At 39.6% G+C, this 25,815-nt stretch overlaps 1 protein-coding gene across 1 annotated transcript; it reads right to left on the reverse strand.

The window, feature by feature from the left end:
* Nucleotides 1–1,101: 1,101 nt before the first annotated feature.
* LOC308223135 (solute carrier family 22 member 15-like) lies at nucleotides 1,102–24,399 on the reverse strand. Its single transcript, XM_080621800.1, is given in 13 exon segments — nucleotides 1,102–1,137; nucleotides 2,094–2,252; nucleotides 2,725–2,797; nucleotides 6,994–7,102; nucleotides 10,771–10,856; nucleotides 12,574–12,714; nucleotides 13,878–14,099; nucleotides 15,841–15,970; nucleotides 17,519–17,528; nucleotides 17,532–17,683; nucleotides 18,364–18,496; nucleotides 22,407–22,553; nucleotides 24,283–24,399. Coding segments are annotated over 13 exon segments (1,476 nt in total). The 5' UTR covers nucleotides 24,373–24,399; the 3' UTR covers nucleotides 1,102–1,113.
* Nucleotides 24,400–25,815: the final 1,416 nt, after the last annotated feature.

The raw sequence follows: 25,815 nt of genomic DNA on the forward strand, positions 1-25,815 counted from the left end.
CAGGGAGGTTGGGAGTGCTCCATCCCTGGCGGTGTTCAAGGCCAGGCTGGACAAAGCCTTGGGTGGCATGGTTTAGTGTGAGGTGTCCCTGCCCATGGCAGGGGGGTTGGAACTAGATGATCTTAAGGTCCTTTCCAATCCTGACTATTCTATGATTCTATGTTACATAATTTTCTTTTTTAATAACAAAACTGTGTTGGCTGTCAGAAAATTATAACGTGATGCATCTATTTCAACATAAATGTATTAACTGTTAACCAAACACACCCTCCCCTCTTACAGGAATAATTTCCAACTCATATGTAAAATGTATCGGATTACATATTATTACATATCTTATACAATATATGACTTGTTCAGTAATTTCTAGTTCCACATTTACAACTCAAATTAAATAACTTTTGTCTAAAAAGTTACTCATTCTGTCCTTTAAATGTCCCTCTTAAAGGCCTGACATAATTTTTCCAATATTGTATTATTTTTAACTTTACATATCTTTTCATGTACAACTGTATGAAAAAACTATTTACTCCCACAATAAAATCTGTTTATACTCCTTTCAGATCTCCTATTCAGGTTTCTTATGCTAGATACACTAAGGCAAATAACCTACAGAAATCTTTGGTCTCTTCACATTGTGAGTTATACTGTAATTTAGAGGGAAAAAAAAAATTATCTGTAGAGAAAATTAGTGTATACAGGATGCTGTTACTTGTCACGATTACAGCTTGCCTGTATATATAAGGCCATCTAAATTTTAAATTATACACATAACTTCAATTACAACATTATAGCTTAATCTGAAGCAAGCAATTGCATTTTGTAAAATAAATTAATACTTCATTTTAAGGAGCTGTAAAGAAGTCCAAACATCTACAGCATGCCAAGTCATTAATGCACCAATTTGTCATCTCTTCTCTCACAAGCTTCGATCAACTTCTTCCATCTTCTCAATTTGCCTCCACATAAAACTGTTTAACATGCTACAAGCAGCATTATACAAGTTCTCCAACGTTTCCTGTCAGATACGTAGAGCAAGAATCTGCTCTTCACCCCTTAGAGCATCTTCTCAATGGAAGCTGCATTTTCCATCACAGACAAGCGTTCTGAAATTTAAGTGTTTTCTTCTAACACTGCCTGTCAGACAGAAGAAAAATAATTATTGAAAAACAGTTTGCATGTCTGATTTTTCTTGTCCTATTTTATAGGTTAATATTAATATGAAAATGAGAAATCTTTTAAAAAAACTGAGAAGTTAAAAACTCAATTTTTTTCCCATTCCAACTGAATGCAGATTACTAAGAAGGCAAGCATAATAGTGTGTGTAGTATGACTAAAATGACTAAGTACAATAATTACCAGACAATTAAGCTAGCATATAAAGGAAAAACATAAGAAACGTATCTACACTAAGCCTACTTAGTTCTAAGCAAACAATTCCTTTCTTTCGGGAATTCCTCTCTGCCTCCCCTTCTTTGAAAACTAATTATTCTGGGAAGCCATTCCCAAACTTAAGGGGTGTGCTTCACATTTTCTATTCTATTACCTGCTGAAACAAAGAAAACTTTCATTCCCGCTGCCTAAGTTTTATTTAGTGCATATCAGTAACAGGAAAACACTTTAAATGTGTCTAACCCAGGAGACTAATGAAGAATAAAACACTTCCTCAGGTATATAAGATTATGTTCCACTACAAAACAGGCACAATCTAATATATGAAAAATATGCCTAGTTGTTTTACGGTAAAACCCAGGAATGTTGCCAAATATATTGTTCCTGACTATTTCAGACTGCCTTTCTACAATTTGTTTCCCTTTAAGGAAATAAAATATCATTAATTTACGTATAATTTAATACATAGAGGTGACAGGTGTCAGCCTTTTCATCTTTATGAGCCAAATAAAGAATAAATTTAATCTCCACTGAATGCAAGAGAAACAACTTTACAAAACTTCATGTACACATTCATTCAAGCATAATCTAAGCAGTATGTACTAGATCATCATAGATCATGTATAGATCATAATAGGCTCACATAAGATAGAGGGGCAAACAATGTAAAGCTACAGTTAAGAAAAGAAAAACTACTCTACCTCTTTACTTTTAAGCACTTGGTATTTGGGGCTCTGGAGATCTTCAATGCTTTCAGCAATTGGCTTATTCAGTGTTTCTGGCAGAAGGAGAGTCAGGAATCCCGCTGACAGTCCAGTGATTCCAAACACCACAAATGGTACAGAACAACTAAGAGATTTCTAAAAATAAAAATTCATAGTAAAAAGCCACCATTATTTCCTGCTTTTAAAATATATGATCCATATGAGCTCCAGTCAAAACCAGAAGACTACAACTTTTCACTCCAGCAATCTGTGCAATTATTCATATACTGGTAGAACAAAAATACCCAAGAAATGTAATTTCACAGAAACAGCCCCATACAAAAATTTTGTTTACTAAAAGAACTCAGATACTGAGTGAGCTTTAGCAGTATTGAATGTATTACGACAATCGTTTCACTAACAGATGAAATACTAAACACAGAACATTATCTGATTTCCAAAAAGGACAGAATTCAAGGTATTTCTAAACATCTTGTTCATTAATTCTTGAAATTGAGTGAACGCTATTTAATTTTTCATAAAACAAATCTTTTTCAAGAAAAAAATTCAGCAAAGTGCTTTTGAGACAATAAGTCTGAGCTACATTCTAAGTAGAAAATAATCTTACCATAGATGGCACAAATGGAGCCAAAATGCCTCCAAATCTGCAAGACATGGAACAGATACCCAAGCCAGCATTTCTGTTTCAGACAAAGAATGAAAGACTTGTAGTTTCAGAATAAACAACTGAATCATGTATGAACATGTGGTGGCACTGCCAGAACCAACTTACACTTTATTTTTTAAGTTACCACTAGCCTTTATTAAAAAAAGTTTTTCAAAGGCCTCCACCAGTTACGCTGAAGATTTTCTAAGAGTATCTGCTAGCAAGGTGAATCACACCCTTTCAAACCCTCACAAAGCCACCCTGTTGTGCAATCCTTCACAAAAGTTTGAACAAAGAGAGAGGTTTTCAACCTGCCACATAGGGCAATTTAATTGGACATCCCTGTGCTGGATGGGGCATGATTTCAAAACCTGGCAGGATCTTCAGACAGAAGATCCTGAATGCTACCTCTAGCTCAGGCTGTCAGTAGCAGCCTCTCTTCTGCCATCTCAGGTTGCACAGATGAAACAGCAGTGCTTACCCGCAAACAGAAACTAATTAATTGCCAATGTGAAGCTTGCAAACATCTGGCCAGATGCGTCACTAGAGGGGCTGCTGAATTCTACGCTCCCTTCAGTTTTCAGCCAAGTTTAAAACAATCCCATCTAGACTGTGATAATCAAAGCATAGGTTAGAACAGCACGAGCCTCTTCAAGGATCCTCTTCAAAGAAGTTAAAAAAGAAAAAGAGTTTGCTGATAAATACAAAAATCTCCTATCTCTGTATCACTTCTAAATATGGTATTTAAGAGCTCCTTCAGAGACTGGCATTGGCACCAGACATCACTGAGACAGCAAGAACCAGCTCACAGTGGCTGTTGTTCTCCCTACATGTCTCAGTTGCTTCCTCTCATTCATCATCATCATCATCCTCAGTCACACCACTGAGCTGAGCTGCTTTGGCTCACCCTGTTTCCTTTTCCTCCTCCAAAGACAGGAAGACAGTAACAGGATTAAAGATGACAAGCAGAGAGGTGACATGGGTCACTACTATACCAAAACCACCCACCTGCACATCCCTTCCTAATGGCCCTTTGCACAGGTTAAAGGAAGCAGATGACAATGAGGAACTTTGAGTGACTCTGCTATAAAAATAAACAGACAAAGCAACCTTCTCTCGTATCAGGTCCTCTTGGGAAAAGGGAATTTGCAACCCACACTTCCTCACACTAAGGCAACATTAACCCAAACCCCAAAAGACAAGGTCAAGCATCCTTCCCTGTCAACAAAATCCCTGAACAGATGACACACCAGTCTGCGTGTGAACCATTCGTTTAGAAGCATCCCTCCCGCAGACCCTAAGCCTGTCCATATCCAGAGATGGAGAATTCCACCATTTGGGTTAAGCAGAAGAACATCATGGTATCCAAAGGAAAAAATGCATTATTGCCCAAGAACTACTAGCAAGTGTTCTTAAGATGCTGCACTGCCAACATCTGACCACGCACCACATGTCTTACCTTACTGCCCTGGTTTCACCACTCTCACTAGAGCACCTACTAAACCTGACTGATTGCATGTGCTCCCTGCATGGAGCACCCTGCTGAGCTAATGCCAGCCACAATAGCTCTACAACCAGAGTAATCACAGCTCTGCTCAAGCCAGTTATCCCTGCTGCAGCTACCCGCCAAAGAAAACATGCCATGTGGCACTCCTCCAGGGGCATTTCAGCAGAAAGAAATTGTGGGGTTTTCCTTGTAAAGACAACCAGAGATCAAAAGGGCAAGTATTTTAAAGGAGTACAAACTTTACCTACTACCACTGACATTAAGTGAAAACACAAGAGTTTCCCCACTGTGAAAATAAGCAAATGAGCTTTCCAAAACTACCCTAAAACAGTCCAGTGGCCCCACTCCAGTTTCACTCATGACATACAAGGATGTCATCAATCATTTTCGCATGGGGAAAAAAATACCTCAAAAAACCAAAAACCAACTAACCAACCAAAAACCAACAAAATCTTTTTGTTCCCAAAGACAGTCTTCCCTTCTGTCCAAAATGCAATGGTATTGTTACCTTCTTTCTTTTTAAACCTTTTTGTTCCCCAAAAGGTATTTTAAAGACACATCAAAAAGGAAAAAAGCCCAAAGCACGTACACAGTTTCCAGCTTGCAGCACCTCCCCGTTTCTAACGTGAGGTGTAGTTGTCATTACTCCATGTATCAGTTAACTTAAAAAGATACGCCCAACAGCTCTCACGCTTAAAGCAGTGAGGAGGTTTAAATAAGGAGCAGTAATACTGGAGACGCTTAATTTTCCTGCAAAACATGAAACTGGATTGAAAAAAAAAAAAAAAAAAAAGAAAAAAGTGCATTCCACCTCCTCTCCACTGGCTATGAATGGTCCATGTCTCACCACACGGCGGGCCTAAGCTCCGCTGCCAGAGCCACGCCAGAATCAGGAAAAAGCTTTGCAAAGACCACCAGATGGTGCTCGTGGTTCGCTTTAAATAAAACACTCGCTCATCACTGCTTTGCTTGCATGAACTCTCATACTTGCAATTACAGCACCAGAGAGAGATCAAATATTTTTAAACACGTACGTTGTCACGCGAGGACTTCTCATACGGTTTAAATTAACAGTTTATCACATTATTAAACATGAGTGGCCTAACAACGTGCAACTTCTTGAACTGTCTTTATTCTTGCATTTTCTCCACCGGCAGTCTATGTATTTGTCACACAAAGTTACTTTTTTTGCTAGAATCTTAGTGCGGATTCTCAAGTGAAACGGCCCTTTACTCGATTAATTTTTTAAAAAAAAATCTTCCTAATCACAAACACTTCGTTTCAAACACACAGGCACACTTCTGAAATTCCTGCTAAGTTTGAGCTGCCACACACTTGGCACTGAATATCAGTGAGACTTAGGAAGACAGCATCGTATGGAAACACAGCGAAACAAGCAAAAGTATTAAAAATTATCAAAATATTGAAATATTTTGAGATTTATTTCTCTTGATTCTCAACTCCAGAAAAGCAGAGGGGACAGGAAGAGTCAAAAACTGCCCACCACAAGAAAAGTACAGAAGTTTGGACTGAGAGAATGTAAACAAACCCCCACACCCAAATTCCATCAGTGTATTTGGGAGTTGCATATTAAACCTAAATCCGTGCCAAAAACCACAAGCTCAGTATCTGAAAACAGACAATCCACCTCCACCCTCTCAAGTGTGATTGCAAAACACAAAACCTGCGTTCAGAGTCTAGCTTTTTATGCCTCCAGAACATATGGCAATTTGTGAACCTCACAAGAGAAAAAAAGCCAATCCAAGGAGTCACCCACATTTTTATCTACACACACCCCACCCCCATACTTTTCCCCATCAAGACCTGAGTGTCCTAGAATCAAGTGATTCATGTCACCACTTTAATTGCTTCTGCAGTGCTACAGGACACATCCACCAGCTGGAACGCCTTCCTACTCCACATCAGCTTTCAACTTTCCTGCTGTCTTTAAAGAAGGACTCAATTTCTGCAGTAGTTTTGTAGTTGCTGCTTCTGAGCAACTTGTGTAATATGGCTCAAATTCTGAACACAGAGTACAGTTCAGAGAATTATGCAGAACCGAGATGGGGTGAGAAGAACAACACTGTGGTACTGTATTTTTTTATCTCAGGTTTATCTTGGGACAACAGGAGAGAGCGTAACCTCACAAGAGTCCATAAGAACTATGAAAAATAAGGGTTTAGCCCACTTGTTCAGGAATCACATGGTATAAAGCAAACATAAACTATTAAACTATTAAAATGAGTTATGTTATGAATATTTAATTAAATAACAAATATACAGATTATCACTTGCTTTTTTCAGCAGGGACCTTACTGCATAGTCTATGTTTATGCTTAAATCAGCATATACTTCCATCACATAATTATGTTTGGTTATGCATCCTGTAATTTTATCCCCCAAAATCAATAGTATAAATGAGAAATACAGCACCTAGCATTGCAGTATGAGAAGTTTTTTCCTACTTTTATTCGAGATTCAAAGCTAAAGGCAGTTGCCACAAACAGCCCAAGAAACTGCATTGGTGCAAAACATGTGACTGATACAAATAACCCTTTCAAGCCCTGTCAAGCTGCCTTAATTACAGAAAGAATTCATATCAATACTTCAGGTAAAAGTCATTACAGGTAAAAGTCATTACAGGTAAATATTAAAGCACACCAGCAGTCAGTATCACCATGCATGAAAAGTATTTTCAATTGCCTAGAATCTCTGGTAATTACCTCAGTACTGTTGGGTACAGTTCAGATGTATAAATATACAATATGTTGAAAGCAGCACTGACCATCATTTTTCCACACAAAGCTAACAATGTGGGACTGAAGAGCAGACCTTTCAGGGGAAAAAAAAAATATATATATATAGAACAAGCATAAATAGTCCGGTTTCTCACTTTTTTTAACTATGTTGAAAAGCAGTATTTCAGTTCGTCCCAACCATTGTAAGAGCTAGAATCAGAACAGATATATAAAATTATATTTAGCACCAAGAAAACTGGACCCATTTTGGCGGGGGAAAGTATAAAACTATCACAGCTCTAAATGGAAGGGCTATGACTTCCAGCTCTGCAGTCAGAATACCTTACCAGGTAACAGCATATTTTGACAAGTACAAATAGACATCATTGCCTCCTTAACTAATTTATTAGACTAAAACCATAAAACTTGATTCACCTCAACAGTTTATTGGCTCCCCAAGGACATCCTTTTGGGACTTAAAATGCAACAGCTTTGTTGCTGTTGGAAAGAACAAGTGCTAATGCAGCCCAGTTTACTAATAGACAGAGCCACACTGACTAAACTGAAGTGTGTATCATTTAAAGGCCAAAAGAAATCTGTCTTTCATTATCCTGATTTGATTGTGTTTGCATCATCAATTTTAATAAAAAAAAAGATAATTTATATTTTTTAATCATAAGAAAGAATGAATGCTCTGATTAGCTGCATTTCAGGTTCTCTTCCTCAGCACCAAGTTCAGCATGTTTTGGTTTGGATCAAATTATGTTGATTAAGTAATGGAAAATCTGATTGCTTCTCAATTGACTTTTAATTTTTGCCCTTCAGTTCATCTGATCAAGTCAGATTCTATTTCAACCAAAGCAGAAATTCATTTGTACATACGCTGAAATCCAGAAACTTTATTTAATGTCTTTAAGTGTGACGCATTTCTGCAGTTATTTCTATAATTCAAGCAAAAGAGATACAACATTTTCATCCAAGTTCTCCTTTTGCTCAGTGGAATGTTGCATACAGCCACAAGATGGAGAGGTGTGAACCTGGTCCTCAGAGCCTCACTGGGTGCTGTCAGAAAGCTGGGACATCCCTTTTCTTCCATCAACCAAAAATGAAATGATGAAGAGATCTGTAATTCTAAAAAATGTTTTAAAATTTGCTGTTTCTCTCCCAGGGAGACTTCAATTGAACACTGCATATCTATGTGTTAGAAGTGTAGCACTAGTGCACCTGGGAAGTTTTGGTCTTACTATCAAAATAGAAGAAAGAGTCTGTCTAGACAGAGAAATTAACACTCAAACTCAGGAGCAAATTTAAAATGCAGTCTTCTCCAGATTCCCTCCCTCAGGGGAGGCTGCAGACTGGCTACATTGGGAATTATTGCAGGATTAGAATCAGTGTTAAGCCTCTGCACATCAGCTTCCCTAGGTAAGCCCAGACATTGACATTACATTTCCCTCAGAGCCTTGGAACATTTTTTTTGCAATTCTTGCAGAGAAAATAAATGGTCACAAAGATGCTGATGTTTAAGACCTTATGGAATAAGAGTTATGTCATTACTAGTCTCATTTGCAGTGCCATTATGTAGATTCACCCTCTGGCTGTCGTCTTCATAAGTAGAAGTTCTTTTAAGTAACTTAAGCCATACTTCTAAAACTAAGGAAGTCTTCAAATTTACTTCAGAAAAAATATCCACCAAGAAAGGGTCACACTCAATGCAAAAGGAAATACTTGACATTAACTCAATTTTGCCTCAGCTCTTGTTAAAGAATTCCAAATTTTCTTTCCTTCTTCAGTGAAAAGCGTATCAAAGTCACAAAAAGTTATGTTTTCAGCATAAGAAGATAAATCTAAATGGAAGTTAAAATCTAGTTACCCCTAAGCTAGAAGTCTCCTTTGCTTGCTATAGCATAACGCAGGCACAAAAAGCAATGTCTTCATGCTTTACAGCAACTTTTGAAAAAGAGCATTACAATTCCATTCCCCCTCAATTGCCACTGTCTTCCAATCTGATACACAAATTAACTGATGAGTTCTAAGTGATAAGGTAAGAGGGAGCTGAAGATGTATCAGTTTTACTTAACCACTGAAGAGATTTTTAGTCTCAGCCTCAGTACAGATCTTTAATAACAATGTTCTTGGTTTATTCCACAGGGGAAATTACTTTTATCAGATTCTCAAAACAAGTGAAGGTTACAGACATGAGAGGCAAGTGCCCAATCTCTCATTAAAATCTTAAATCCCTTGTAATAAAATCAAGGACCTTATCTCTCAGAAGAATGCAGACTTAGACAAATTATGTTCTCCTTACTGATAGGAGCATCAGACTAGAGATGCAACAATCCTCACTCGTCATCATCATGCTTGGAGCTGAGTTTCTTTCTACTTAACTGATACAGATCATGCTGAGCCAAGAACCAGCTTTACTCTTACCACAGTGAAAAGTAAGACGTTTTAATGGGGTTAAAGTTAAGTCAACTGGAAAAGACAGATTTCCTTAAATGTAGCAACTCTTCAGGAATGATTACACTATCCTGACCAGTCACTACTGCTTTTATTTTGTTTTAAAATAGGTAAAAAGAAGCCCAAAGAGCAAACTTGTTGGAACAAAGGAAAAAACCTCTCAATAAAAGGAGCAGCAAAACATCTGAGGACTTGAATTAATACAAGCATGACAAACAGGATTATGGCATTTTTTAATCTCTCTCTGTTTTTCTTCCTGAGACTTTTCGAAGATCAGTTTGAACTGGATGCCAGACAGCATTTACAACTGTTAGGGATAAACACAACCTACAGAAGGCTGCCTTGTAATCACATCACTGGTGCTTCTCAGTCAAAATACTTTTAAGGCTAAAGAATTTCTACTTAATTATTAAGTAGTATTAAATACAATTAAAGTATTTATTACTTAATTTAAAGTAATTAAATTAAGCAGTATTAAAAAACATACAAGAAGCCACTTCTGTTAGTGTCATATAGACATGAGTTTTCAGTACCCTAAGTATTAGTAAAGAAAAACTGTACTTGAAATGGAAAGTGAAAATACAAAACTGAACATATGTCACTGACAATGTTAAAAAAACATTGTACTTTGAGATGAGAAATATACTTGATGATACTCCATGTTACCATGACGTGTCCTCACAACTGCATAGCACAGCAATATGCATCATGAGACTGAGAAAGGCAGCAAGCTTCTTGCCATCCCCATGGCTTCCATATCACAAGTCTTCCATTTCTAATTTTCAAGTACCAAATTATATTTTTAAAGCTTTTTTTTGTTTGGGTTTTGTAATGATGAAATAACCTTCTAATGCAGGAAAACCGCCATTCCTATTTCTATAAATATTACAGGCCACCAAAACAAATTTAAAATTAAGCTCAGCATCCCATATCATCAAGATCCAGTCAAACTAACTGCAGTCTGGCTATTAAATCCAGTATTTTAAGATAAGCTGCTTAATAGTGATAAATAAAGGCAGTGACAATATTTGAGACAGAATGTAATAGCTTGGTCAGACCTTCAAAGAGCCAAGAGCTTGCAGTCAGACAAACTTAGTCAACTAACAGGATGAAATTACGCCTGCAACAAGTTAAAAGCAATATAGACAAGACCCTGGATTCCTGACTAGCCCCAGAAGAAGAAAGAGGTATGAATGGATAGGCCTTTAGGCCCCCATATACTTGGTCACAAAATACCCATTAATTTGTTTTGTTAGCTTTTATCTAAATTAACGAACATCTACTTTAGCAGCATTACACACTTACCTGCATTTGTTGGTACAAACATGGTAAATATACAGGCAAATCCTGCAAATATCAGAAAACATGTCATAGTTTTACGTCTTCCAGACCTAGAAGCAAAAGAGCATCCAGATAAAAATGGAAACAAAGTCCTTCAGTATACTTTCAATTTGTCTGCAAGATACCAACTAAACCCATTGTAACTTGGTAAGTGCTTCAAATCTTGCATTATTTTCCTAGTTCTGGTACTGAAGTCGTCCCAGAAGTTTTCTAATTTCTAGCAAAGCTCTGATTTTCAAGCTATTGAATATGTAGCCTTGAGAAGAACCCATCTACATCAGCAAGAAGAGCTCCATCTTTTCTTCTCTATATGGGCAAGGTAATGGACCCTGTCACCAAGAGAGTACTACAGTGCATACACACAAAGATCAAATTTCATGTTGGTCAAGAAAATGCAATTCTAATGCTTCCTAATCCGTGTTTCTCTTTTACAACTTTGCATAAATATATACAGTCATGAAAGGCAGTAAAGCTGTTTTGTATGCATTTCTGTCTCGTATACGCATAGAAATAAGCAAAGGTTATGGCTACTGCCTACTGCTTTAAAAGACAACAATGGGATGGAAAACCACCAGTCCGTCTCCACATCTGCCATATTACAATTTATTTCATCATTATTTGCAAAGGATCACAAATGGAGATATTCACAATAGCAGTTTGCAGGCATGTAGAAATAGTATAAATGCTTGTTACTCTGTGAACTCTCACAGCTATTTCTAACTACTGCCCTACAGTAGCAGAACCACAGCTTATCTATAACAAACAACATTTCTAAATATTTTTGCAACAATAAAGCTATACTTTAAGGAAAAACTGAATGAAAACAGTGCAGCTGGCTTGTCACATTGGTTTGCATTAAGCACCTAAAACTACACACATCCTTATTTCAGGAAACCATAAGCTTTCATTTGACAACTAATCTGACAAACTACAATGTAAATAAAAGACACAGAAAAGGACTTGTGCAGTTTGTGGTTTAAATGCATGTCCTAGACTCAGGCTTCTTGGGCTAGAGGTGAAGGTTAGCTGGTTGTTTTGCTTTTTAGCTTCACAAAGATGATAGACTTTTACTGCCCAAAAAAAATGAAAAGGTGACATCCTCACCTGACTGAAGAAAATTGGATTTTTGCCACTGATCTCAGTGAGACCAATTACAAAGATACTCAAACCGAAGGTTACATAAAACCCCGAATAGCTCTGGGTTGCCAGACTGTTTGGCCTTTGGAAATAACTCCCCACATAAAGGATGGCCTCCAAATAGCACTGAAATGTATGAAAATAACAAGGACATTGATCATTCATACCTTAACAAAAACTGAATGGCTCTCACTTCAAAGTTCTCTTTGAAACGTTTAAGTAAAAATGATCAATGCTGAAAACTGCTTTCAACTGCAGTTGGTAGGCAGTACAAAAACAAGTCATTCTGAATAAAATATGTAAGAGATCTATCTAAGCTATAGATACTGAAATAACTAGGCTACTCACTTTTTTTTCCATAAAGACCAAGCTTTCTTTAAGAACATTAATCATTTTAATTACTCAAGAGATGAGCTTTTCAAAGATGAACAAAACTGAAAAAAGAGGTAGAAAAACCTCTGTATCAACTGCAGAAACCCCTGCAGCAGACTGAATAAAAAAAATAATTAAAAAAAAAAAAAATCAATACTGTTCAGAAAACCAGGGAAGTTTCTTCCTCAGAAAAAGGTGAACATTGTTCTAAGCTGTAAACAAATATATGCAGAAAACGAGGAAGGAAGTTTTTCTTACCAGGATTTCTCAATAAAAAACATGCAGAGAGGAAATGCTGGAACTTCCACAAGACCAGAAAGAGCCACATTTAAATACAGATTTCCTCTTAATCCACCAGCATTTAAAGTTAGTCCATAGTACACAAAGCTGCAGACATACCTAAAAAAACCCCACAGAAGTTACATTACTTGTAGTTTCTCGCTACTCGTGTGGTGAGGGACGGAAGCACTAGTTCCCTCCGAACTAGGGTTAAGACATAGAGCATTCACAGAATGCGGGTCATCAACGATTTATTGCACAGTTACAATTCCTTATATTTGCCGCCTAAGCACCTCCCCAGGGTCAGCTGGTTCCTGTCCCTCCTAGCAGCTTCCCATCCATGCACCAATCCCTACAATTACCAACATAAGTTGTCTTTAGGACTAAGAAAGTATTTAAAAGGGAAATTATGCTGAGTTATGGATTAGCTATGTTGAGTTACCTGCTAGGAAGAGAGCTCTTAGTTCCAACCCCCCCAGGAAAACATGGCAAAGAGAATAGTTGCTATTTATTTAAACAAAGCATCTTCTTGAAAGAAAAAAAAGCATGCATTCATATGCACAGCACAACTTTCAGAATTTTCTATTAGCTTACCTTATTTCCTTAGGTTATTCAGCAAAGCTAATAACTGTAGTCATCTGATGCTTAACTGTTGTACATACAGTTTTCTTCCTAGGATTGCTTTGCAACCATTGATTAAAACCAAGTATCTTCTCCAAACCTTGGAAAGGCTTCCCCAACAAACCTACTGTCATTGTCCTTGGAAAGAACTACACCCACACATCCCCACCCCACAGAAAACAACACTGGCTTTCGAAGACAGCACCTAATATAAATCTATGCAATCTGTATTTTATTTGACTCCAGTCTTCCTCCACTGAACCTGTGTAATGGGCTTTCGGGCTATTAATGCTTATTCTTGCTGCAGATCTCTACTCTTGTCTAACCCACATAGTCCTTTTCTTACTAAGGCTGGTTCAAATCCACATCCTCTCAGTAATTCCTGCTTCAGCTTCTCGTTTCACTCAATGTAAATATTATGTTCTCATCGGATTACTTCTTAATAGGTTTTTAAGCAGTTTCTAACTAACACTGAAAATAAAACACAACAGCTATAATAATGAAACATGAATTTTACAACACATCATTTTAGATTATTATTGTCAGCCACCAACTGACAAATTTCATTCAGTTTTGAGGACAGGATTTTTAAAAGATGAAAACTTCTAATCACTTCCTTGTGCCTGACTCAGTCACAGCCTCTGTACCTTGTTATTACATACCAGATGTACATCAGTATGACAGTTTGCCACCGAAGGACAGGGTGTTTTACTAAGTTTAGGATACCAGGTGCTGATACATCCTTTCTCAAAACTCCTGCATTTGGTTTTAATTTTAGATTTAATCTCTCTTTTCCATTACCAAGGGCAATATATTGCAATACATCTTCAGCTTCTTCCATTTTCCCTTGGGAATACAACCATCGTGGTGATTCTGGGAGCATACTAACAGGAAAGAACAGAAAATCAACAATGACAAGTTCATTCCTATTAACACAGCACTCACTGAAGTCAATCTTTCCACTTTTCAAATCAATGTTTAAAGTATCCACACAAAATTCTGAGAAAGCATTCTACTTACATTGTTTTGCCTCTCAAATTCCACGTACTTGATAATTATACAGTCATCTTAGACAAGGATTGTTGGAGATGCTTCACAAAACACTCAGTCATGCTAGAGGAGTTTAAATGTAAATCTTGACTTCTGCTGAACTGACTTCTTAGGAAATGCTACACTAGCATTATCCAGGAAGCATCTTGCAAACTAACTGTTTGAACAGCCCAGGCAAAGCTTTGTTTTCACAAAGTATATTTCAAGCTTCTTCATTATGGGAAGGCTCCAAGTTGGAGTGAAGAAAGAAATGAATCTCACTGGGAACTTACTTGTCAGGCTCCAGTACCAGCTCATTGGTACCCACATTAAGTTGTAAATCTCTTATTCTCAAGTATAATCAGAATATCCTTACCACAACTTCAGTTCATGATTCCTGATTTGTTTTAGGTTGTTTGGTTTGGTTTTTAGACCAGAGAGTGTGCTGCTACTTTTATGAGCCATAAAATAAATAATGGAATATTTTTAAGTGAACCTACATTTTTCTCTGCTACTCTTAACAAATATACATCCTACAACCAAACTAAGTTTCAATACTTTGGAGGATCCCAATGTTTTTTGTATTTGGGAGAAGTAATTCTACTTCACCAGAAACAGAATACCATAAAGGAAAACACATTATGAAGAACTTCCTCAGCCCAAAGCCTTTGTTTTCCTTGACTACAGGAAGCAGGGGGTTGTAGTTTTTTTGTGTATTCTTTAACATCACTTATTTCAAGATCAGGTCTATCTAAAAAAAAAATTGAAATTTTAAAAAATGAAATAAAAATTAGAACAGTTTTTTTCTGTGCTGTATGCTAGACATTCCCTGTATTAATGTGTAGGAAACCTACTAAACTAATACTTCAATTTCTTCTACAGCTTTCACTAGTGTCAGAAGCATACAAGGTATATTACTTGATATGCTAGAAGAATATTTTGTAACAACACAGCCAAGACAAAGCTAAGCACTTGCAATTCCTTAAATACTGATGCATTTCATAATTGTCTTTATGCTCATGCCTATTTAAGAATTCTGAATAGGGGCACCTAAGCACAACAGTGCTGGGAACACACACAAGGGACCTCAAAGGCAAGCAGATACATAGCGTATCATGCTAAAAAGCCAATTCCAAGTGCTCTCATTTATTTCCCTTTGCATGCATATGTCTCATGAAAAGAAACTCTAAAATCCCTCTAGGATCACTTCCAAAACGTATGTAGCACTGAAACACTTTCTTGGCAGGAGGCAGTGTTCCTGGCTGATGCTCCAGCTCACAGCCTCTGGCAGGCCTTCCCTTCCCCAAGCAGATTTGTAATTGAGTTTTATTGGACAGCTGGCACACAGCTGCTGTTTGCAACACTGACCACCACAACTGTAACAGCATGCAGAAACAAAAGCCTGTCTTCTGGGCAACCCTGACCTGCTTCATTTAAACCCACTTCTTCCTCCACAATATGATTTCGCTCTTGCTTGGTTCATAAAGCCATACAGAAAAAAGTCATCCACCACTCCCTTGAACAATAACAAGAAAAAGTAACTGTTAAATTGCTGCATATTTTTTCTTATCATTATAATTCACATGAACCACTTACAACGAAAGAAGAAGGAAGATGACCCCTGGGGTATTCGATACCAAGGCAAGATAGCGCCATTCTCTCACACAGTAACCCAGCAAAGCATAAACAGCAATGCCAACTGCAAATGTCAAATTAGTTAATGAACCTGAAAATACAAGACCAAAATGGTGACTACAGAAACCATTGACAAAAGAAAACAAAACAAAAAAACCCAACCAAATAAAGAACCCTAGCCCATGTATTATAATTAATACGCAATCCCAATGAAGAATAACTTCCTATAATGCACAGGCGGTTCTCCTTTTCAAAAATATAGGGTGGTACATACGAGAGAGCAAGGGACGAACAGAAACCTACAGACTAAAGAGAAAACCTGAGGAGAGGAAAGGAAGTGTTGAGAGTGAATGATTTATTTTGGCCTATTAAGTTAATCTTCAATAGAGGTAGCAAGCTGGCACAGAAATTGGAAGTTATAAAAGTTCAAGGACAGTTCAGTACAAAACCAGCTGCAAGCCAGAGGTTTATTGCAACAGAATTCTGAAGAACAAGCATAAGTAAATGTGTTAAAAATATGGGATCAGCTTGAACTCCAGAAGCCTAAAAACAAACCCTCTGCAGACTAACAAGAGATCTTGTACTAACCCAGTAACTCTCAGCTATCACCCACAAAGCCTAGCTCACAGCCAACACCTAGGAGAGCTTCTTTAACACTGCTGAGCTCACCCAGCAGTTCCCCCTCCTTCAGCCCCTCATCAGTTGTTCAGCGCCTCTTTCTCAACAGCTGAGCAAAACTAGAATAAAGCACCTAGAGTGATAAGCAGCAGGGCTGTGTTTTTGGTCCATCAGGATGCTGGCCCTGCAGGGGGACAGGCTGGCAAGAGCAGAGAGAAACAACAGAGCAAGGGATAATGAGGGGCAGAGGAGACAGAGGGCATGAGTCAAAAAAGTGAACCCGGAAGAAGAAAATTCAGTACTTTAAGTGGGAAGCTATAAGTGAACCACAACTGTCTCATAACTCCCCAGGAGTCCACAGAAGAAATAAGAAAAATAGTAGCATGAGGCAACTGAAGAAATGAGAGAGAAATAAATATGTCCACAGCCACAGAAAGTCAACATTTGGACCATGTTTTTCCCCATATTGTGCTAGCCAAAAGGGCATTACACTCTGAGGTACTCCGGCTTTACAGCACTCTGATGTGCAAGTGTTAAATTTTTTTAAGTCTTGGCAGTGGCATATGAAAAAGGAGATTTAAAAACACTGGATGGTCAGCACATTCAGCAGTGGAAAAACCACTACCCAGGCACTAAGTCATTTCAGGGTCCAGGGAAGCCTCGAAAAACCCTTTGAATAATACCTTCCCCAAGATAACATACAGCATTGTTCAGAAGGTGGCAGAATCTGCCAAAGGATACATTCTTTTTTTTAATATAATGCACTGTAAAAATTGAGACATTTTAGGCCTCAATGTACCAATTTTTAAACCCCTCCATTTTGCTATTTATCAAACTCAATCCCATCTTCCTTAGTCGGTGTACCTTTCCCACACAAAGAAGAGCTTGGATCAACCTCACCACACTTGCCTGACTTATGCTACAACCTGACAACCTTGGTACAAATATAAAATATAAGGTATTGATAGTCAGAACAATACATCACACAGTAATAAAAAGATTAAATATTCCCAAATCCCACCTGTAAATGATCAAAATGATTTTCCTACATATTCTTGTGTTAGGACAAAAGACACGAGGGCCATTCCACCATTCACAATTCCAACAAAAAAGCGTGAAACTGCAAATACGTCATAACTCGGAGCTAATGCTGTGACATACCCAAAAATGACATCCAAAAATAGACCTGTAGAGAGAGAATAAAATTAGTAATTAATACTTCTGCTGCACAGCTTGAACTCAAAAGAAAAGGAGGGACCACAGTCCGTTACTGACTATAATGAGTAGTTTACAGTACTCTTGTCCCTCATCTCTCACATTTGACTTCCTGAAATCACACCATATGAAAATTACAACCATTTTCAAGTCACACACTTGAGGTCTGCCATGCCAAAGGTGACGTTCTCTTGAGATAATGTTACCATTAAAAAGCCACCCTTCCAGCTGCAAACACAGCTGGGAAACAGACCCCAGGATATGAGTAACACACTCTAAAGATGTTCAGTATTCAGGTATTCATTTTCCTCCACCCTCTCCAAACAAAAGCTAATTATTTTTATTGAGAACAATACGTCTAGGCAGCGTGTGGAATATGGTGCTCCAAAAGTGACAGGCATAGCAAAACCACATTACTTTTCATCTCCCACTGATATTCTAGTGACCACTATGCTGCTTAGCACAGTCATAGAAACCAATTTTAGTGCTGCTCTACTCTAAGTGAAAAGCTTCTACAGATCATTGACTCTGTATCACTGAGAGAGCGGATGACCCATGGGTAGCCTTCCGGTAGAGTGGCCCACGGGCAGCAAAGAAAGAGATTATGTTATCCATACAAAATGCTTAAGAAAAGCCTTTCAACAATCTTACCTGAGATATACACTGGTTTCCTGCCCAGTCTGTCTGACAAAGGGCCAAACGTGACATTTCCAATAAGCAATCCAGCAAAAAATAGGGATGATGCAAGGCTTACTTTGTAGGCTTCTTGCTCGATTAGGTACCACTGTCAAAAAAAAAAAAATAAAAATGTCCTTATTGTTAAAAGTATCAACACCAAGTTGTTGACCTCCTCAAACAAAACAAAAAAATCTATCAAAAACTATTAAAATTCTTCTCTTGCCATTTCCCACTTGCTTTATATCCAATTCAAATTTTATTCAAAGTAAGCCAACAGTAGTCCTGGTTTTTTCCTAATAGACTCTCACATCTCTTTCCACTTTCGCTTCCCCAAGAAATTTCATCACAATATAAACTTTCAACTTAATAAGTGTAATTAGTTGTACCCCAATTCCCAAGCTTTGGCAAGGCAACCTATCTTGAGTTATTAAAACAAGGGAAGCCCGAACTAGTGCTAGCTTAGCCATTTCAACACTGAACAAGCTTACCTATTTCAATAAGCAGGTAATAAAAATTATTCATTAACAAGAAAAACACATGTTCAGTACTTAGAGAGTTAATGCTGTGCAGCTCTGCTTCCTGAACCATGAGTAATCCCTGGTGCCCTTCCTCATCATACACATGCTGAACTATTGAAGAAAGCACGAAGGGATTATGGAAACATGTCCTTGTTTTGTAGCTATTAACTACTTATTGATATGTTAGTATCTCACTGTGCACATGCATTTGCAATCAAACAAAAGTTACAAACAAATGACGAGTTCCTCTATAAAATGTACTTTTACCTCATCCAAAAGCTAAACCTATGCAGCATAACCAAAAACTGTGAGAAGAAAATGAACTGACAGTTGGAATGAAACTTGGAGTGATTCCTGATGGGGCAAGGCACAGAGGCAGCTTGTGCAGCCCCTCCACTGCAAACAAGGAGAATCAACACTCAGAAATGCACTTTTGAGATTACAAACATTCCTGACATCATGAACTTGGGAAAGAATGGCAATCAGAAAATCCTAAGTGATTTTCCAGGAAAAGAATTTAACTATTTCATGCAAAATGTTATCCAAACCAATATTTAATCACTAAGTATTCCAAATAATTCATAACGTATTTACTAGAAAATTTATTTATAGCAACCTCACAAAACATATGCTTTTACTCAATTGGAACTCACATAATTGCAAAGTACAGAGAAGACATGGCCCCATCCACCCAGCAACCCACCAGCTACCTGTGCTCTACCCATCAAGCAACCTGCAAGACATTGGTACCGGGAACAGATTTGACATGTTTACAGGACGCCTTCTTTAGTCTGATGCACCCACTGTTCCAGCACTTCAGAGTTTTGGGGAACTTCTAGATACTCTGTGATGGTAAAACTCCTGTGCAGCAACATTTGCAGCTGGCTTCTACTATACCCCACCCAGTAGTAGATTCTACCCTGCCTCACTGGATAAAGATGTAGCCCCCAAACTTAGTCTCTTAACTTTCTGAGGAGACTTTAGTAATTAAATATTTCTGCGCACAAGTCCCCAGGAAACTCCAAGTATAACAGTATCACAGCATGTGCTCTCCAAGGCACAGTCCAGCCTCTGCTGGCTAAGTCCTCCTTCTCCATGCTAGCACTCCACAGCACGCCAATTTCTTGTCTGTGAAGTGTTTCAGGCTGATTCAAAGAAACAAAACAACCTCACGCTCCTGGATATGGCTGCAAAAATCAACTTCTCATAAGTAACTGACCATTTCTACAGCAAATGTAAGACATTCCTGGACAGGCCTTCCTAAGCACCATCACTTGACAAAGCAAGGGCTGATGCCAGATCAAGAAGTGATTTTTAACAACTGTATTTTCCACGTACCAAGCCCAAGCTGTTATTTGTGAAGTCTTAGTTACTCCAAACTTAATTACAACAATTAGTTCTTGAAGCAGAACGGAAGACCTGCTCTGGAGCACTGTTGAGCTCCAGAGCAGAACAGTTCCCTGCCAAACCAGAACAGAACTGAAAATACTTACAGATCAAGCTCCATCACCAAAATAAGGGACATAAACTTTGCAAAAGCAGCTTCCTCTCTCAACACAGAGCAAGAGAAAAGATTGCTTTTGCAAACCGTTACTTGTGCTGCTTAGCATGTTGCTGGAAGATGCTCGGATTTTAGCAAGTCTGGTACAATAATCTGTGAAGAATAACTTTTAAAAGCATGTGTCTATCTACTTTATTTGCACAAAAGTAACTTGTTAGGTATTTGTCAAAATTAACTGTAGCCTGACAACAAAAATGCCTCTCAGCTCTTTAAATCCACATGGAGTTTGATTTATTTACTAGACCGCTAGCACACAGCAAAATGTTGGCGAGCATCTAAAGACTCCGTGAAAAGACTATTTAGTAATATATTTTTAAAAACTTAAGATAAGTTATGGAAATTAAGGGCAACATAAATTTGTTTTGACAACTCCTGAGAATGACTGCATTTTGGAAACAGGGACACTGACTTTAAAAACATAGTACTAGTTAAAATTTGCTGATTTCTGATTATAAATTAAGCACTACCCTGTATCACACATCTTCCTGACAACCTGAAACTGAGGGGTGTTCTTGGAAAACAGGCTGTTTCTGACAAGGGATATGATCCAATATTGCATCACTCCTTATGTCAGGTCACTACATTTTTCCAAGAAAAACATTATACACTCACATTTGGGATAATGGGAAGGAAGCAAGAATCTTGCACCAGCTACAGCAAGTGCTAACCTGTCTTATCCAAGTTTACTGACAACTGCTCCAAAAATTCAAGCAGCAGGACTCTGACAGTTCACACTACAAGCCAAGCCACCCACACAGTCTTTTTTCTGGCACTGGCAGTGATGCTTAGGTCACTCCTGCTTGCCTGAGTGATTATAGCCCAGGGACTAGCAAAACACAAATGCAGCCTCCTGCGTGGAATTCATAAGGCGTGAGGATAAAGGGTCAAGCTTCTGTCCCACTCAGCGAACTTCAATCTGTTTCATCTCCTGCTTTCACCACACATCAAAATACCCAGACCTGTGGTACATGAGTTTCACTTTCATACAAGCTTTAATCTTTAAGATATATCTTCTGTGGGAAACTAACACAACCTGATAAAGTTACATCCACAGCAGATTGTAGAAACACGCCAAATTGAACCTTTGCCTGGCAGAAAACAGGCACTGGGAGGAACTCATCCTAAATTCCAGAGTTGTAAACTGTAGTTAAATAATCATTCTTCTTTAGTAATGTCTTTGTTCATTAGTAATAAAAGAAAACTGAAAACAAAATAAATAATATACAGAAAGTTTAATATAAATTATTAAGTATTAGATTTATGCTAGGAAAGCTAAACTAATACTTTATTTTTAAATCTCAAAGTACATAAGGAATTAATTGCTTGAAAGAGTCCAGCGCAGAGCCACAAAGATGATTAAGGGAGTGGAACATCTCCCTTATGAGGAGAGGCTGAGGGAGCTGGGTCTCGTTAGCTTGGAGAAGAGGAGACTGAGGGGTGACCTCATCAATGTTTACAAATATGTAAAGGGTGAGTGTCAGGATGATGGAGCTAGGTATTTTTAGTGATGTCCAGTGATAGAACAAGGGGTAATGGGTGTAAACTGGAGCATCAGAGGTTCCATGTGAACATCAGGAAAAACTTCTTTACTGTGAGAGTGACAGAGCACTGGAACAGGTTGCCCAGGGGGGTTGTGGAGTCTCCTACATTGGAGATATTCAAGGCCCGGCTGGACAAGTTCCTGTGTGATGTACTCTAGGTTACCCTGCTCTTGCAGGGGGGTTGGACTAGATGATCTTTTGAGGTCCCTTCCAACCCTTGGGATTCTGTGATTCTGTGAATGATGAAATAAAAGAGCCAGAGGGGTGGGTTCCAATAATTCTTAACGGTGTAAGGAAAACATTACACTAAGCCCTTCTCAGCTTTTACAAGCAGCACGTCCTGCACCCGTGACACAAATCCCAAGAAGAAATGGTTAGATGCATGGAATTACTTGCCTCAGTTACTATAGAAGTGAAGTTGTCCACAAAATGGATATGCTTGGCAAGCTCAGCTCTGTTCGCTGGAATTCCTTCTTGCTCTATATGATACTCAGGCACAGCTCCCACAAGCACGATAAGCATCGACTGACAAGCCACATACACCTTAAAATAAGGCACAATCATTTACCCCAAACAATCCCAAGAGACTTTATGGAATACTGTATGCTTTTCATTAAACTGAAAATTAACAATTTCCCTTTACCCAGCACCACAAAGAAAATGCAGTCAGTCTACTGTGTTTAAATTCCCAGATGCGGTCATTGAGGCTGCTATGAGCAGCGGGTACCACCCCAGAGATACTGGTACACTTTCAATGAAGACTTCATCTTGACATCCTCCTTCCTATGGCAAAGTTGTTCCATTTGTTTTTGCAGTTTTGCAGCCAGGCACAGGAAAGGAAGGTATTAAGAACTTCATCATAGTTTCATAGCTGAGATCTTGAGATCTAACAGTTAGATCAAGATTATTATTATTAAAGAAAAAACACAACAAAGACAAAAAACAAATCTATAAAAGAAACCTAAGGTTATATTTCTAAAAGTCTCTGTTTGTGCTTTCCATTGTAGAGACTGAAAACTTAACCTGGTCATTATAAAAAACAGAATATGCAGGAACGAAAACCATTTTCATAAAGAAACCCTTATGAGAATATTTGTTCATCAATATGGGTGTCAAGGTGGTCTGAATGTCTTCCACATTTTACATCTGATTTTTCACTTTACATCTCGTTTTATTTTTTTGCTTAAGGTAAAATAACACTAACCTCAAGCATATCCACGCACTGGTGACTTTCAGCATGTTACCATTGATAGAAGAGATTTGAATCTTGAATGGCTCACTACATTGAGCCACAAGTCTTTGTGTGGTGCATTTGGTTGGACGTTGGTTTAATTTGCCATTTTATCCTGTGCTTACTTCGGACACTCCTCCAGAAACAACAAAACCCTGCACGCAGCACCATCTCCCTCCCTCAGAACAGCAGTCTAATTCAAAATGCAGGAGGAAGCTGTGAGGAAGAAACTAAGCAAGTGAAAGTGTTTGCACACCGGGTGTGGACACTGTTTAAAGGCAGGGCCTGAACACCACGTGTCACAAGACATGCAAAAGCAAAAAAAAAACAACCCAAACCCACAGTTGCTGCGGTCAGACTCCATTTCCTTCCACTTCGCAGACACTTAAAAGGCTCTCTTAAAGTGAAGAAGCAAAAATGAGGGGCATAGAAGTAAGGAAAGCATTACAAACTCGGCTTAGCTGAGATGTAAGACAGCACTCGGGCGAGAAAGGGGTTTGAAAAGCAACTCGCAAAAGGAACGAACCCCACCAAATCCTTTCTGAAACGCCCACGAGCCTGAGGGGGGTCCACGAGGCTGTTTGCCGCAAAAATGCCAGAGGAGGGTCACTTCGCCACCCTCCCCAGGGCCACCCGCGCCCGCTGCACAGCTCCGGCGGAGCGGCCAGTGCCTCGCACCGCATCCCGCCGTCGGGCGGGTCAGGAAGCTGGTCCAGAACGGACACGGGCATCTTGGCGAACGCGGGAGAGGCGGCCGCGCACGTACGAGCGGGTGCGCCGCAGCACCCCGCGCCTTGACACACACGGCGGCCCCGGCTCTTCCTCTGCCTGTCCCGCGCCGCGCTGCCCGCCCTCCCCAGGATGCTGCTGCTCGGGGAGCGAAAAAGAAACCAAACCAACCCCGAACAAACTTAACAAAACCCAGCAAACACGGAAGACCGAGAACGCCGCTAGGAGAGGCTCGGTTCTCAAGGGGAGCGGCGGGAGCGCCCCGCCCCGGCTGGCTCCGGCCCTCGGCGCCCCCCGCCGCTGCCGCCTCACCTGCAGCAGCACCAGGAAGGCGGTGAGGCGCCGCTGTTCGCCGCCGAACTCGCCCGCCGCTCCGAAGGCCTCCTCCAGCCCCACCGCCATGGCCCCTCCGCCGCCGCGTTGAGCTGGCGCCCCCGCCCCGCCCGCCGGCCCCGCCGCCCGCCCTCACATCACCTGCGGGGTCTGCGCCCCAAAGCGCCCACCGGCTGAGCGGCAACGTCCCGAGCTGAGAGCAGAGACCTGCTTAAGGAAGACACTTCCAAAGCAGCCGCGCTCTAGGCACAAGTATCAAGGCAGCCGCTTCACGGGGTGAAGTATTCGATTAGTTAAAAAGCGATCCGGAAGAATCACTGATCTCTATGTGCTGAGCGCAGCGGAGAGCATCATCAGGTGGGGAACAGTCTCACTGCTACTCCAGGAAGGAAAGGCTACCAAGATACCGGGTTGCTCAAGGTAGGATGCAAAGGGATACGGCCAGATCTCCAGCAAAAAGGCACTCGAAGTGGAGCTCCAGGAGACTCCCCTGTGAAGGGCAGAACAGCTCAGAAGCTGTTCCAGAGCTGTTTTAAAATGGGAGCAATTCTCCCCCTTTCATGACCTCAACTTTAAGAGAAGCAGGATTTTTTCATCAGGATTAATTAGCCTAGATAATTACAGTTTGCTACCAAAGGTCAATTTTGCCCTGTAGCCTTCTCCCCAGCCTGCTGTCTGTGGCCAGGTCTGGTAATTGGGCACCTACAGATCAAGACAGTGCTGCTTGCTGATTCAATAAAACAAATTAAACGGCCATAAATACTCTGCTCACCCTGTGGCTTCCATTCAGTTTGCAGAGCACCACCTCAATGCTCCACATCCTATGGACAACAGGAGAAACTCCAGTGAAGTTGGCAATTCTAGTATTAAGAACAGAGATTAACTATTATTAATTGGACCTGGGGGAAAGGGGTTTGACAAAAGCATGGCAAATGGCCGCCTTTGGTCTAATTCCCTCAAGACTGCAATACATGTGGTTACGTGTTTTTTCTAGCATTACATTTGAAGATGCGACTTCACTATTACACTAGCTTTATACAGGGCTTTTGTTTTGGTTTGGGGTGTAAGTCCTTCTCCCCCATTAACCATACTAAGAAATTCTTTCCTTTGAGGCAGAAAGTTAGGATGACCTCCCCTTAGTAGCATTACCAAAGAGAACGAAAATTACTAGAAAGACTGGATGGGACGGCACAGTTCACTGAGGAAGCAGTGACTGCCATGCAACATACAGGATGTTGCCCAGGAAGAGCTAAGTGAGGGTCAAAGTGCTGCTTACCTTGGAACTGTGACAGTGTGGATGAAAGACTTTCTAAATAATTTCTGAGCTTCCTCATCCATGTAGTCACTATACATTAGCAGGCAGTAGTGAAATCATAGGCTTTATTGAAGTCCTTATAGTTTCTGCTCCAGCTGCTTTCATGACTCCTACCCTAATTCAAACAGAGCCATCTGCTGCTGAACCTTGGCAACCATAAACAGGACAGGCTCCGTTCTGTTCCTGGGCAGATGTAT

Source organism: Psittacula echo, assembly GCF_963264785.1.
Source record: "Psittacula echo genome assembly, chromosome: 6".
Lineage (NCBI taxonomy): Eukaryota > Metazoa > Chordata > Aves > Psittaciformes > Psittacidae > Psittacula > Psittacula echo.